General features: G+C 43.1%; 1 protein-coding gene across 1 annotated transcript in view; it reads right to left on the reverse strand.

The window, feature by feature from the left end:
• Nucleotides 1-18: 18 nt before the first annotated feature.
• Nucleotides 19-13,461, reverse strand: part of IPPK (inositol-pentakisphosphate 2-kinase) — a 65,227-nt gene continuing 51,784 nt past the window's right edge. Inside the window, exons 12-13 of the mRNA XM_012747131.2 lie at nt 7,609-7,688; nt 19-2,793 (exon numbers count right to left, since the gene is read on the reverse strand). Coding sequence (XP_012602585.2) covers nt 2,568-2,793; nt 7,609-7,688 — 306 coding nt within the window. The 3' untranslated portion in view covers nt 19-2,567. The remainder of the gene's footprint in view (nt 2,794-7,608; nt 7,689-13,461) is intronic.

Raw genomic sequence — 13,461 nt, forward strand, 5'->3', positions numbered from 1 at the left:
AGGAATAAGATGCTGCACTTAAAAGCACACAATTTTATTGAATATAAACATTTGCTATTTTCCACTTAGAAACCACACCCTTAAAACATGCTGTCTATGCAGTTATGGCACATTATATATACTCTCATGACATGAAAAATAAATACAGCAATTTAAGTATAAAATGCCAAATAAAAGTAATATGTATAGTGTGTTTTTTTAAAATAAACTTAACATTTGAGAAAATGTACTAAGCGTGGTCGTCCATCCTTGGGTGTGCGGCGAGGAGCTGTGTCCCCACACGGAGTCTGCTGCGGCAGATGGCTGCTGCTCAGTCGCGCTGGGAGAACCCCTCCTGGCTCCTGCCACCGAGGGGCTCTCAAGGCAGTTGCCTGTGGAGCCTCATTCCTCCTCCTGGTCTGCAAAGTAGCACTGTGGGGCAATCACAGCATCGCTCAGCAAGTCCTCACACTTTTCTTGGTCCTCCACAAAAACGTGGAGCCATTAGCTTAAAAAAAGAAATGCCGTAAGACGGCATTGTTCCCTTCGCATGGAGCCACGGCACAAAGGAAATGGGGTCCTTCACTGAAGAACTGTGACCTTGGTGAACACAGGAGTCGCCCACTATAATGTTCAGTGAAAGCACATTGTTTCAAACCAGTCAGGGCCACCGTGAAGGCTGAGCAAAGCAGCAGTGGCAGGTTCAAGGCAGGGGCTAGAGATGCATCCACACACCTGCTGGGTTCAAGGGCTCCTCAAGACTATCTAGAATGGGGTGCTCCAACTGCTTTCTCCCCTAAATAGAGACTGTTTTCATCCCGTCTAGTCCAGCCAGGTTTGGGTCCCATGCTGGGCAGTAACTCTTGCACCCCTGGAGGACACGGCACCCAGCCCACCTCCCTGAGGGGCCAGGTTCCAGAGCACCTCCCACAGGGACGCGCCCTCATGTGTACCCATGAGCCCAGGACCCGAAGTCTTCCACAGGCCGTGACTGCCAGCAAAGCCTTCCTGAGTGACGCTGCCCAGCCCAGCCACAACACACTACCTTGGTCAAAACAATACTCACAGCCACTTCCCTCCACGCTTTCCAGAGCCTACAACTTGTCCACGAGCACATGAACTCCACACACATCAGGTGGAGTCTCCAAAGCCACCATCCCAGCACACACAACACATATGCATGAGATCTCATTTGAAATCGGAAGAGAACAGTAAAAGTGTCCAAATGCGTAAGTTATTTTTTTTGCACCTCTGAGTGGGAATAAAATTAGAAGTAAATATTAGGACAGCATTGAACAATAAATTCTAGAAGAGTTGGCTTAATTCAAACAAGTGTAATTCTCGAGTTATCACAAAATTTCCCACAAAAATTTACAATCAGCAAAATATTTTCCTTATTTTTCATGTAGTATTTTTATACAATTCCATGGTTTTGCTAATATATGTTACAGTAAGCCTTCATTAGTCCCTCAAAATGATGATATAAATAATCAGTCTGTACAACCTACCATAGAATAAAAAAACTGAAGCCAAAATTCCCAACAGTTTTCATAGCAGCCGGGTACACTTTGGTGACCCCAACAAGAACCCTCTCAGCACCAGCCAGGAGTTGTTCATCTTCCGGAAACAGGGCCTTTGGGCCCAACGGGGGGACAGGCAAGGCCAGGGGGCCCTCAAACCCAACAGGTCTCAAGGCAAACCCGAGGGAGTTCAGTCTGGGAGGAAGGGAGAACTCATTCCTTGGCCACCTGAGACACGGGAGTGCCAGGAAGGCACTGAGCTGTCGGACACACCTGCCCTAGCCCGGCCAGAGCAGCTCAGCACGTGACAGCTCTGCTTCCAGCTCCTACAGCAGCAATTTCAAGTGGGAAAGAACACCTTTTCTCCCCCTAAAGATAAAATTGTAAAGCAAAAAATAATGTCAATGCTTGCATGAGTGGTGTCCATCCTGACCTGAGTCTCGCGCTCCCTGCTGACCCTCCGCAAAGCCATGGGTTTCGGCACCTCCATGGGGACCCTGAGTCTAGACCGCTCAGAACCAACATCCACACTAAGCAGGAGATCATGCTCTGCAGCAGGGAACCATCTAAAAACCTGTGTTGATGTGTGGCTTGCACTGAAAAAGTGACCAAGTAACTCCGCTGGGTAAGTTCCAGTAGTATCCATGGTTTCTTAAAAGTCCAAACTGTAAAATGTATGTGACATTCAAGTTTTCTATGTTAGGAGTCTGGTGGTGGCAGATCCAAACCTTGGGTCTTTTAATAAGGCTTTTTGTTTTAGAGAATTAGACACAAGCCCTGGCTGGGAAGGAAGAACTCCCCAGAATGTCTTCCCAGGGCTTAACGGACACTTCCATTTTAAGAACGTGAGGAGCTTCCTGGGACACAGCATTCACGTCCTACATTCCCCTTGTCCTGGAAGATGTTTCTAGTGCTCTTCAATTCATGTCTCCAAGAGGCAATCCCACCTCAACAGGGGTTAAAAGCAAAAACATTCACAACCAAAGTCACCCAACACAACAGAAAATAGCTCTATCATTCAACCTTCACATTCTATGTTCAAGTTTCAAAGACACTGCAGGGAAAAAGTTAGACCTTGTGGAGAACTAATGTGCAATCTTCACTTTCCGTGAACCGAGTCGACATCACAGCGCTGTCTTTGGCGTGTACAGTCTTTGAATAATAGTTGACTATCTTGCTGTCCAGTTTGTACTGATGAGGAATGCTCTCGTAGGGCTTGAGGTCGAGGTCCAGCACGGACACGGAGAAGGCAAATCTGGACCTCGATGAAAGGACGACAGGCCTTTGATCAGAACTGCAAGTAAAAGAGCAATTTCAGAACACACAAACCTCCCACGTCCTCCTCCCAGCTCGCGGGGGCGCCCGTCCGTGCATCTGTGCGCGTTAGCCCGTCGTCCACCCCGGCCGGGAGGCGGCTGCTGTGACGCGGGCCGGGCACAGCATACCAGGCGCGAGAGAGGTTTAAAGGACTGAAAGCTGGAAAAGCGATTATGGAGAATATGTGAGTGATACTTCCCTATCCCAGTGGTACAAATGACGCTGAAAAAGTCACTTTATCGTGAGCCAAGTATTACAAAACATAAGAAAAAGTAAAAAGTCAATCTGGCCATTCAACAGCCAAATGGATGAAGTGTTGAGAACAGACTTCTCTTTATGTGTCTTTCCTGTGTCTGGTGAGAAACTCATGCTCCTTTATGCTCTTCACATTTGGAGAGAGATCAAATTTCATGTTTTCATTCCCAAATTGCATCTTCAGTGCCTTGTATTTTGTTTCTCAGGGCTTAGTTTTGTGGTTTTTATAAACATCAGAGTAGTCCATGTGCTTACAACAAAATACGAACAATTGTACTTAGGAACACTTTCAGAATAACTCTGAATCTTGCACTAAGATTGCTGTGTACCCCACTTTGTTCTTGCAGTACTCAGCATATAGCAAATGACTAGCTACACGAATTACATGTATAGCTCAGGTTAGCCCAAGAGAAGTATTCTGAGGCTCTGGTTTCTCCATGCTTACTACTGTTCTAGATTTAGAAATCAATAAACAAAACACCAATTTCAGAAGCCGCCGGCATGGGAAAGGAAATGCCGACAAACATGTTCCTGTTCTAATGATGCTGTCAAGGCCCAGACTTACTGACTTCCTGCTCCAGAATCCTGTTCATAGGAAAAAGGAATGCTGACTCAGTTTCTGGGGTAATAAACTACTCTCTCCTGAACGGTAGACAACACCAAGTAACTTGTTACAAATTAAGGTCTTGTGCCTCGCGCTGGAAGCTGGAAGGGCCAGCTTGTCCTCACTGGCCGTATTTTACGGAGAACCACTCAAGCCCAAGGCACCACTCAGTGCTGAGGCCTGAAACCTGAGCTCGGCGCAGCCAGGCTAGGACAATCTACACCTCTGGCCCATGACATCTCAAATTTCTTGTGTCAAAATGACATGTATAAAGACAGGAGGGTCTTTTAAGCAGCTCCTGGAGGAGGTCTGACTATCTGGGCAGCAGCCAGTGGTACCAGCTCCTGACACTGAAATGCTTTTCAGACGCTCAGCAGCCCTGAGGCTGACACCAGGTGGGAGGCTCCCAGGGACACAATTGTCCCTCAATGCCATTAGCGTGCTCTCTGGCAGTCTTGGAGAATGGGGCTAGGATGACCTGCTGGCTGCAGAGGAGCTGCCCTCGCCCAGACAGCCGACCAGCTGGGAGGGTGGCCAGGAGGACCAGTGGCCTCCATGGACACCGGGGAACGAGATGGAGAAGCCAAGGCAGCAGTCGCTGCCCGCGCTGTATTTGGAACAGGAAATCAAAAGGAGCAGCGGGGTTTAGGGATGGGAGGTTGTGGGCAGCTTTCCCTGCAGTTCCAAAATCCCCAAAGAGGTCAAACATTTGCAACAACAGGAAGGCGGAATCAACTTAAGGCTTTTTCTCTTATGACAGGGAAGACACAGCAGAGCAGAGCTGGACAAGCCTCTGCTTCAGGTGGCATGAGAAGTTCTACTGCAGCTGACCTCTCTATGAGCTGTAAATGAAAGTTCATGGACCTAAATTTAGTCTCAGGTGTACTGTGCATCTCAAAGATGCAAAGATGACTAGTGGCATATCCCAGTCTGAGTTTGTCTCTGGGATTCTAGAGCACCACACCCCAGGCCAGGGCCCCCACTCACTGGAATGTCACAGGTACAGCCTCTACTCACACATGCCTCAAAGCAGTCCAAGCCACCGGGGCATGTACCAGGGTGCTCAACGGCCCCTGCGCCCTGGGGCTGTTCTCCAAGGAGTAGCTCGCTCTCTGGTGTCCACTGTCCTCTGAGGACCCTTCTCCAAGGCAAATGCCACAGTGGCTGTGCCTGCAAGCATCTGTCCACTTTCTTCCTGCTGCCACCTCAAGCCACATCTGTCTCCTTACACTCTGCCCGGTGGGGTCTGGGCTGCTCAGGCCCCTTGGCCCCTGCTCTCACCACCTTGAGAACCAACCTCCGCAGGCAGGGCCCACTTTTCTTCCACTTCAGAATTCTCCACAAATGCACTGAGAATTTTAACCACTACGGTACGGCGCTCACCGGCCACGAAACCTTGCCCGCAGCCGGCACTCACAGTCTGCACGGTAGTCTGTGCCGTGCGCTGACGACGACTCCGTTTTGCTCTTGTGTGACGAGGAAAGCTTGAAAGCACTGAAAGCTTATTTTACTTCACAGGCAGCTTTACTTGTAATGTAAATCAGAATAGGTAACACATACATATATGTTTTCATTACGTTATTTTTAAATGTTCACAATTTCATTTTGATAAATGAAAAATTAGAAAAGTCATATCACAGCTGTCGTCTAAAGTCGCTGTGCACGTTCATCTGTGGCTGTCGACTAGAGTCGACGCTCGTACCGAAGTGGTTAAGGTCTCCATTCCTCTTCAACTTGATCACAGAATGCTTAACCTTTTTATGTTGAATGTCCCCAAAGTCTAAGGTTCATGTCTAACTGGCAAAGTTTTTCAAACACTAAGCTTACATATGCACATTTTAAACATTTCACATTTTAAGATTAAGCTTAAATCAGTGTTGATGAAACACTTAAGACTGGGAATGCTTTCCATTATCCATCTTTCCTTTGTCCTTAATTTGTTTTACCTCCCATCTTTAAATGTAATTCACATTTTTATTATTTATAGAGACAGGATCTCCTTGCCACCCAGGCTGGAGTGCAATGGCACAATCATAGCTCACTGTAACTCTGAACTCCTGGGCTCAAGCGACCCTCCTGCCGCAGCCTGCAGTTCCCATCTATCCGTGCACTTCTTACTGTATCATGAAATAAGCTCCCGAACCTGGGAAAGTGCTCAGGATGTTAAAAGACCAAAAAAAAGGACACAAATTACAAGTTTAATAAGCAGGTGGCTGTACCGTAATTCAATCATTTCCATACTTCACACTTTAAGACTGTTTCAAATTGCAAATCAAAATCATGCTACAGGGCACATGCCCAACAGTGCCGGACCTCCGAGGGCTCCTCGGATGAGTTCCTGACGTGAAATCTTACACAACAGCTCTGTACAGAGGCACACTGCACAAGTGGAGTGTCTGTTTTACTTCATCCTCTGCCCAGTGGGTGTCCCTTTTTCCCTCCAGTCTTTGCTAACTAGACAAAGGCAAAAGGAGAACTGACCCTTCCACTCTGCCTAGCTGTTCACATCCCTGAGATCCTGCCATGTACTGTGTTCACTGTTTGTCACTTTCAAGCCACTAACAGTCTGTCCTTAATTTTTTTAAGAAACCTGAAACATTCTCCCCTGAAACATTCTCTCCTCTCTGTCAAGAAAGGTCCAGATGTAGCACCTCACGCATGATGATCCCTGCACCTGCACCCCAAGTCTGAGATGCCAGAGGCTTAGAACCTTCTGGACACACCCTCCTGCCCCTCCCAGTGAGTCGGTCTCTGCTGAGCAGTGGATCAGGGGTGTAGTAAGGACTCCGGCCCTCAGCCCTCCCCTTGTGCTCCATTTCCATTTTGACACCATTGTGTCCTGTGCTGAAGAGGTAAACATGTCTGCTCTTCAGTGGCTTTCACATCCCACCTGTCAGTCTATGAACCAAGCTTTTTTGCAACTTTACTCAAGCACCCTGCATTCAAGCACATTTCCATTTCCCAGCTGCACCCTCGGTAAGAAAGGGTGATGAATAACAGTATCTTTCTGGGTTTACTCTCATCTTATACCACCAGCTTAACCCAGCTAAGGGATTCCTTATAACTAGGCACTGGCAACATTTTCTAAGGGGATAAAAGTATTTTCAGCAGAAAAGAACAACTTTTTTTTTGTACTTCAGTTACACCCTATAATGTTCCTCAGTATTTCATATCGAAAAGTGGGCAATTCTGTGCCTGCCAGGGGATAGGAATCCTGGGAACTGTTTAGTTCAAAAGTATCAGAAAAATGTGTGGCTGGCAGCCAGCACCCAAGGTCATCTTGCCCCAGGAACACATGTAAGAAGAATTGGAACATTCTACAAATACTATATGTAGGCTTTGGCACCCCTGAAGATCAATGCTGAAGATGCTAATATTACTGTAAGAAGATTATCAAGTTCAGCCTGAATTTCTAATACAGGTGAGAGATGGACTGGACAAAAATAATGGCGTTCGGGGAAAGGCTACACACATGCTGAATATTCGAAGAGGAAAGAGAAGAAGGAATGTGTTGTTTTAAAGGCTTTGAAATGACTGGGTTGCAAAGTTGGCACATGTGCTGACATGGCAGCAGACCGGGGGAACGAGGCCCAGGGGAGCCTGCGCCACATCTCAGACCTTGGAGCCTTGGCAGGTGCTTGGGCTTTGAGAGAAAGGGACGTGCAACACACTACCCACGCTGCCTTCGAGCCCTTGGAGTATTTTCTTAGAAAATTAACAGTAAAATAGAACAATATTTTTTAGTTATTCTCCATAAATATGTTTGACTGAATTATAAGTTTCTAGAGAGCAAGAGTTAAAAAGCCCAATGATATCACAAGTAGGCCAAGAAGGTCTTGGTCCTGTCAGGGAGTCTGTAAATATGGAGAACCCCACTATCCTATTAACCCACAAAGCCCTGTCAGACCAAGACCATGCGACACGCTGCCTCACCTGGCATCCTGCAGACAAGGGGAGAGCGCGATCATGATGGAGCAGTCCTTGGCGGTCATGGCCACTCTGTACTGCTGCACCTGCGGGGAGGGAGAGGCCAGCTCCACGTCACACAGCAAGCTTCGCCACGCCAACACAACCCTCCCACCCACCAGGCACGGGAACTGGCTCCTGTCATAGCACATGAGGGCAGGGTGAGGGTGTGGGTGACGCTGAGTAAGACAATCAGGAGGTCCCCGCTGTGAGAGTACCTGAGCCAGCGCCAGCCCCAAAGGGCTGCTCGGAGGCCACCCCTGCCCTCCAACCTCTCACTGCAAGCAGCATGTGGGACCCTAATTCCAAACCCTGAAACTTAAGACTTGTTTTTAGCAAAGTCACCACAGTCTGCCTTGGGAAGGAAAAGCAGTAAGATGCCTCAGCTCCTGTACGTTGGCCACTGGGACAACACTGCGCAAGCATCACAGGACACCTTTGAGAAGACGGGCACCCAGGGTGTTCAGCAAGGCATTGCTCATCACCATAAAGTGACAGTCACCAGGGATGACTCTACAGACGGCTGCCATCCCATGGGCTGTATGTGTGATAACTTACTTCACTCTTACAACAGCCTGACTCCGTCCCGCTTTATAGATGAGGAGACAGACACAGAGAATAACTTGTTCCCATACTCAACTCGCAGCATGCTTTGAAGGATCCGACTCACATAAAGCTGTGCTTGTGCTCCTGTGTGTGTCAGACACTCAGGATGACAGCCAAAAGGACAGTCACCAAAATGTGACACCTCTGCAGAGCAGAATTTGAGGCATTTTTTTCCCTTTCCCTCTTTGGACTTTGATATATTGTTTGAATTTTTTAAGATTGAATAGCTATACCTTTTACAAAAATAAACTAGTTACAAAAAAAAGGAATTTAGCCTTCTACATTATCACTGGCCTCAACATTTATGTTGATGACAGACCGTAATCTCTTGTCTTCCTTTTACCCATTTCTCTTGCTTTCATACAACCAGAAGGATCTGCCTTTAGAAAACATACAAGTTGTGCCTTCCAAAAGGCAGGCCTGGGTGAGAAGGAGAACCTCAAAGCACAGATTTACCCCAGGCCAGTGGGAGGAAACACACAGCTCCTATCCTTACACTCTATTCATGTAGCTAAAAAATCAGTTATTTCACATAATACACACACACACACACACACACACAAAACCCAGTTCAAAAGAATTAAAGAAATATAAAATATTATGTCCTTAGTGCACTGCAAGCCTTTCTAACCAAGACACAAAACCTAGAAGCCGTAAAAGACTCACAGATTTGAAAACCTAAAAATTAAACAGCTGTAACTGGGTGTAGGGCACACACACATGCACTATATAGTCCCAGCTACTCAGGAGGCTGAGGCAGGAGTCCAGCCTGGGCAACAGAGCACGACTCAATCTCTAAAAAATGAAAATAAACTTAAAAAATAAAAGCTTTTATATGATACAGTCATAATTCAATGATAAAAGACAAATGAAAGACTAGGAGAAATTATTTACAACATATAACAGATTATCAACATCAAAAATATATGAAGTGCTAGAAATCAATACAGAAAAAGAACAGTACCCCAAAAAGTGAACCAAATAAACTGACAAAAGAAAAAAATATATATTTATATGAAAATTATAAATCAAGGAAATGCAAATTATAAAAATTAAATATTTTCCACTCATCAGATGGGAAAAACTATAGACACATACTCAGAGTTGGCCCTCCATACTGACAAATTCCGATGCAGAAAACACAGACACAGAGCGCCAAGGTTGACTCAAGCATCCACAGATCTTGGTATCCACAGGGAATCCTGGAACCAATTCCCCAAGGATACTGTTGGACAGCTGTGTGCATGTGTGCACAACAGACACAAAATGAACGGGACTTTTACTTTAAGTAATGCAGGAAAAGGTAACTGGGGCCAACCCAACTGCTGAGGCCAACTAAAAGAGCTGGACAAAATATCAAAAATGTCTGCTTGGAGGCAGAAATAACAAGACAGGGAAGAACTGCTGGAACAGAGGAGGACAAAGGCATTAGGTCTGCTTATCCAAGAGAGATGTTGACACTTCTGGAGGATCGGCCAAGGGGCACTTTTAACAAAACTCTAGGGCTGCAGAGACAGTAACTACGATGAACCCCCTCGTTGGGTTAGTGCTCAAAACACTGCACTTTTAAGATTAAAAGTGAGCCAAAGTTGGCAGGCTCTAGCAGGAGCTGCAGCTTTACTTCAAAGACATCAATCGTCAGAACAGGATTAAAATGACTCCAGCTGCTAGTGTTTTCCAAAGGTCTCGGACAGAAGCAACCTAAAATTCTCCCTAGAAGAAGATATGATCCTAGGCCTCAAGTTATTTCTAAAATAATTTTGCAAATACTATTTCTGGCACACAAGCAAAATTATTCAGACACAAGAAGACAAGATGACATGAGCGAAAACCAGCAAAGAAACAAACAAGAAAACCTCACAGTGGGCAAGAGGTATGTGAGAATCTCTATACCTTCCACTCAGTTTTGCTGAGAACCTAAAATTGTCCTAAAATATAAAGTCTATTAAAAAAGAAGCTGCAACTGAAAAAAGAAAAAACCCACAATAGAAACAGTTGCACACATATATGGACTCCAGTTATTGGAGGTACCAGACACATATGCTGCACTGCTCAAAGAATAAAAGAACAAAACAGAACTTGAGAGAACTGGAAGCCATAAAAATGAATCATGTAGAAATTCTAGAACTAAAAAACACAAAAATAAATATTAAGAATTTAATAAGGCTGGGTGCAGGGCTCACACTTATAATCCCAGCACTTTGGGAGGCTGAGGTTGGAAGATTATTGAGGCTAGGAGTTCAAGACCAGCCTGGGCAACACAGTGAGGCCCTGTCTCTATAAAAATTTAACAATTAGCCAGACATGGTAGTGTGGACCTGTATCCCCAGCTACTTAGGAGACTCAAGCAGGAGATCACTTGAGCCTAGTTCAAATGTGCAGCGAACTACAATTGTATCACTGCACTCTCCAGCCTGGGCAACAGAGAGTAAGACCCTGTCTCTTAAAAATAAATAAATAATTCAATAGATAGTTTAAACAGCAAACTAGAAAAAAAAACTAAAGAAAGACTGTGACATCTAGGTAGATGGGGATAATTTCAACAAATGTAACAATTAAGACCAACTAGCCTTTCTCCTAATTGTGGTTCTTCTTGCAGTATCATAGCTAGGGTTACAGGGAAAGAATTGTTGTCTTGGGTGTAGTCCTATGGGAAAATGCAAAGCCTTTGGCATAAGCTGAGGAGGCAGCTGACTATTGTGGTTTGAAGATATTGAAGTATCTTTCACTGTTTCTTCTAATGCTCCTATAATTTCCACATCATTTACTCTTTTGAGTTAAAATGCAAATATTATTTAGGAAATATAAACACTGCCACATAAACTAGTTTTTTAAACTGAGTTATCTATGAAGTTATGGGTTAGACAAAGAAAGGTAATAATCTGGGGTCAGTGAACAAATGCAGAATGGTAAGAAAAGGAAAAAGCTAAAGAGAATTGCTAAACAAAGATAGATCAAAAGAAAACATCTAGAATGAAGCATGGAAAGGAAACCAGCTGGAAAATATAGAGGAAAGGGTACAAGACATAGAAAATAAAAGAGAATGTGTCTAATATACATGTTAAGTGGAGTCCAAAAAAAACAGAGGAAGTGGACAAAAACAAAACTTTAAAAAGTTAAGGCCAAAATTTTCCTAAACTGAAGAAAGACATCAAGCCACAGATTCAAGAAAGCCTCCAAAAAAAATCACTTATGTGTATCATTAAACAAAAACTAAGAATTCATCACCAGCAGACCCACACTAAAGGAAACATTAAAGAGTGTTCTTCACACAACGAAATGATCCCGTGTATAAGCTCAGAGACACAGAGCGGAATGAAGGGCAATGCAAAAGATAAATATGTGGGTAAATGAATAATGACTGTATATAACAATAATAATAATGTCTTCTTGAGTTTAAAATAATAGAATACACAGCAGCAGTAACAATGTAAGTGAAGAGCAGCAGTAAAATGGATTCTAAGAACCTTGCCTTGTCCAAGAAGGTAAAAGTACTAAATAATATTAGACTCTAAGTCAACTGCTTGCTGTACTAGCTAGGATAACCACTAAATGAAAAGCAAAAGGCTCTACAACCTTCAGGCAGAGTTGAGACAGAGAATGATAATAAAAAATAATAATCCAACAGATTATGAGAGGAGAGGAAAAGAAATCTAAAATAGTTAAGAAAAATTTTAAAGTTGAAGCCCAAGTTTAAGTCTAATTAAATGACAAAGAGAAAACATCAGAATGGATAAAAAAAACCAAACCCAATTATATGCCACATTTTAAATACAAAGACCCAGGTTAAAAATGAAATGATGGAAAGAGATATACAGTGCAAATATTAAGCAAAAGAACTAGAGAAGTTACACTAATATTAGATGAAGGAAACCTGAAGGTAAAAAATATGACCTGAGATAAAAGACAATTGAAAATGATAAATGACACTTCAAAATGAAAAATTCAATTCACAAGAAAGATGTAACAATTCTACAGTGGAGGCACCTAACAAAATAGCCTCAAAATAAACAAAACGAAATAGACAAATCCATAATTGTGGAAATTTTCAAACCATCTTTCTTATGGAACAGATAGTAAAATCATTAACAACTGTAGAAGATATGACCACCCCAATTCATTTGATTTAATAGGCAAATACAGAACAATGCACCCAACAATTTCAGAAGACACCACCTTCTTAAGTACAAACAGAAGCATTATTTTTAAAAGTTAATCTATAAAGCAAGACACAAGAAACTTTTTAAAGGATTAAATGTCAATCTCAACAAATTTCACAGGATCATATAGAGTATACTCTCTGACCACAATGCAGTTTGCCAGTAATTGATACAAAAAAGATAATGAGAATCCCCATGTGTTTGGTAATCAATTCCCTTGTAAGTACTTCTATAGGTCAAAGGAGAAATTCTAATAATAGAGTATATTTAAATTGAATAATATTGAAAATATAGTTTGTGGGAATATAGCTAAACTCATTTTAGAAGAAAATATATGACTTTAAATATATATTTTAGAAAAAAAAGGAGTGCCAAAATTTAGATAAGCATTCATATTAGGAAGAAGCTACAGAAAGAACAAATTATCCAAAGTAAATAGAAAAAAGGAAATAGTCAAGGTAAGAAATTAATGAAATGGAAAAGAATCATACAGTACAAATGGATCAAAAGTTAATTTTTATGAAACTAACAAAATTGATAAACTCTTGGTAGGAATGATCAAGAAAGTGTCTTACTTCATTCAGGCTGCTATAACAAAATAACAGAAACTGGTAGCTTAAAAACAACCAAATTTTATTTTTCAGTTCTGGAGTGTTTTATTGTTCAGTTCAAATTTTATTGTTCAGTTCAAATTTTATTATTCAGTTCTTGCAATGTCCAAGATCAAGGAACTGGCAGATTTGGTATCTGCTGAGGGCCTGTTCCAGATAGCCATCTTCTTACTGTAACCTCACATGGTGGAAGAGAATAGCTAGCTCTCTGGGATCTCTTATATAAGGGCATTAATCCAAACCATGAGGGTTCTGCTCTCATGACCTAATCACCTCCCAAAGGCCCCAGTTTCTAATACTATCCCCTTGGGAGTTAGGATTTCAACATATGAATTTGGGGCAATGTAAACATTCAGACCATAGCAGAGACAGAGACAGAAAACAAATACCAGATGTCAAGAATAAGATAGCATTCTTCATATCCTACAAAACATGAAAGATAA

This window comes from Microcebus murinus, chromosome 12 (genome assembly GCF_040939455.1).
Source record: "Microcebus murinus isolate Inina chromosome 12, M.murinus_Inina_mat1.0, whole genome shotgun sequence".
Lineage (NCBI taxonomy): Eukaryota > Metazoa > Chordata > Mammalia > Primates > Cheirogaleidae > Microcebus > Microcebus murinus.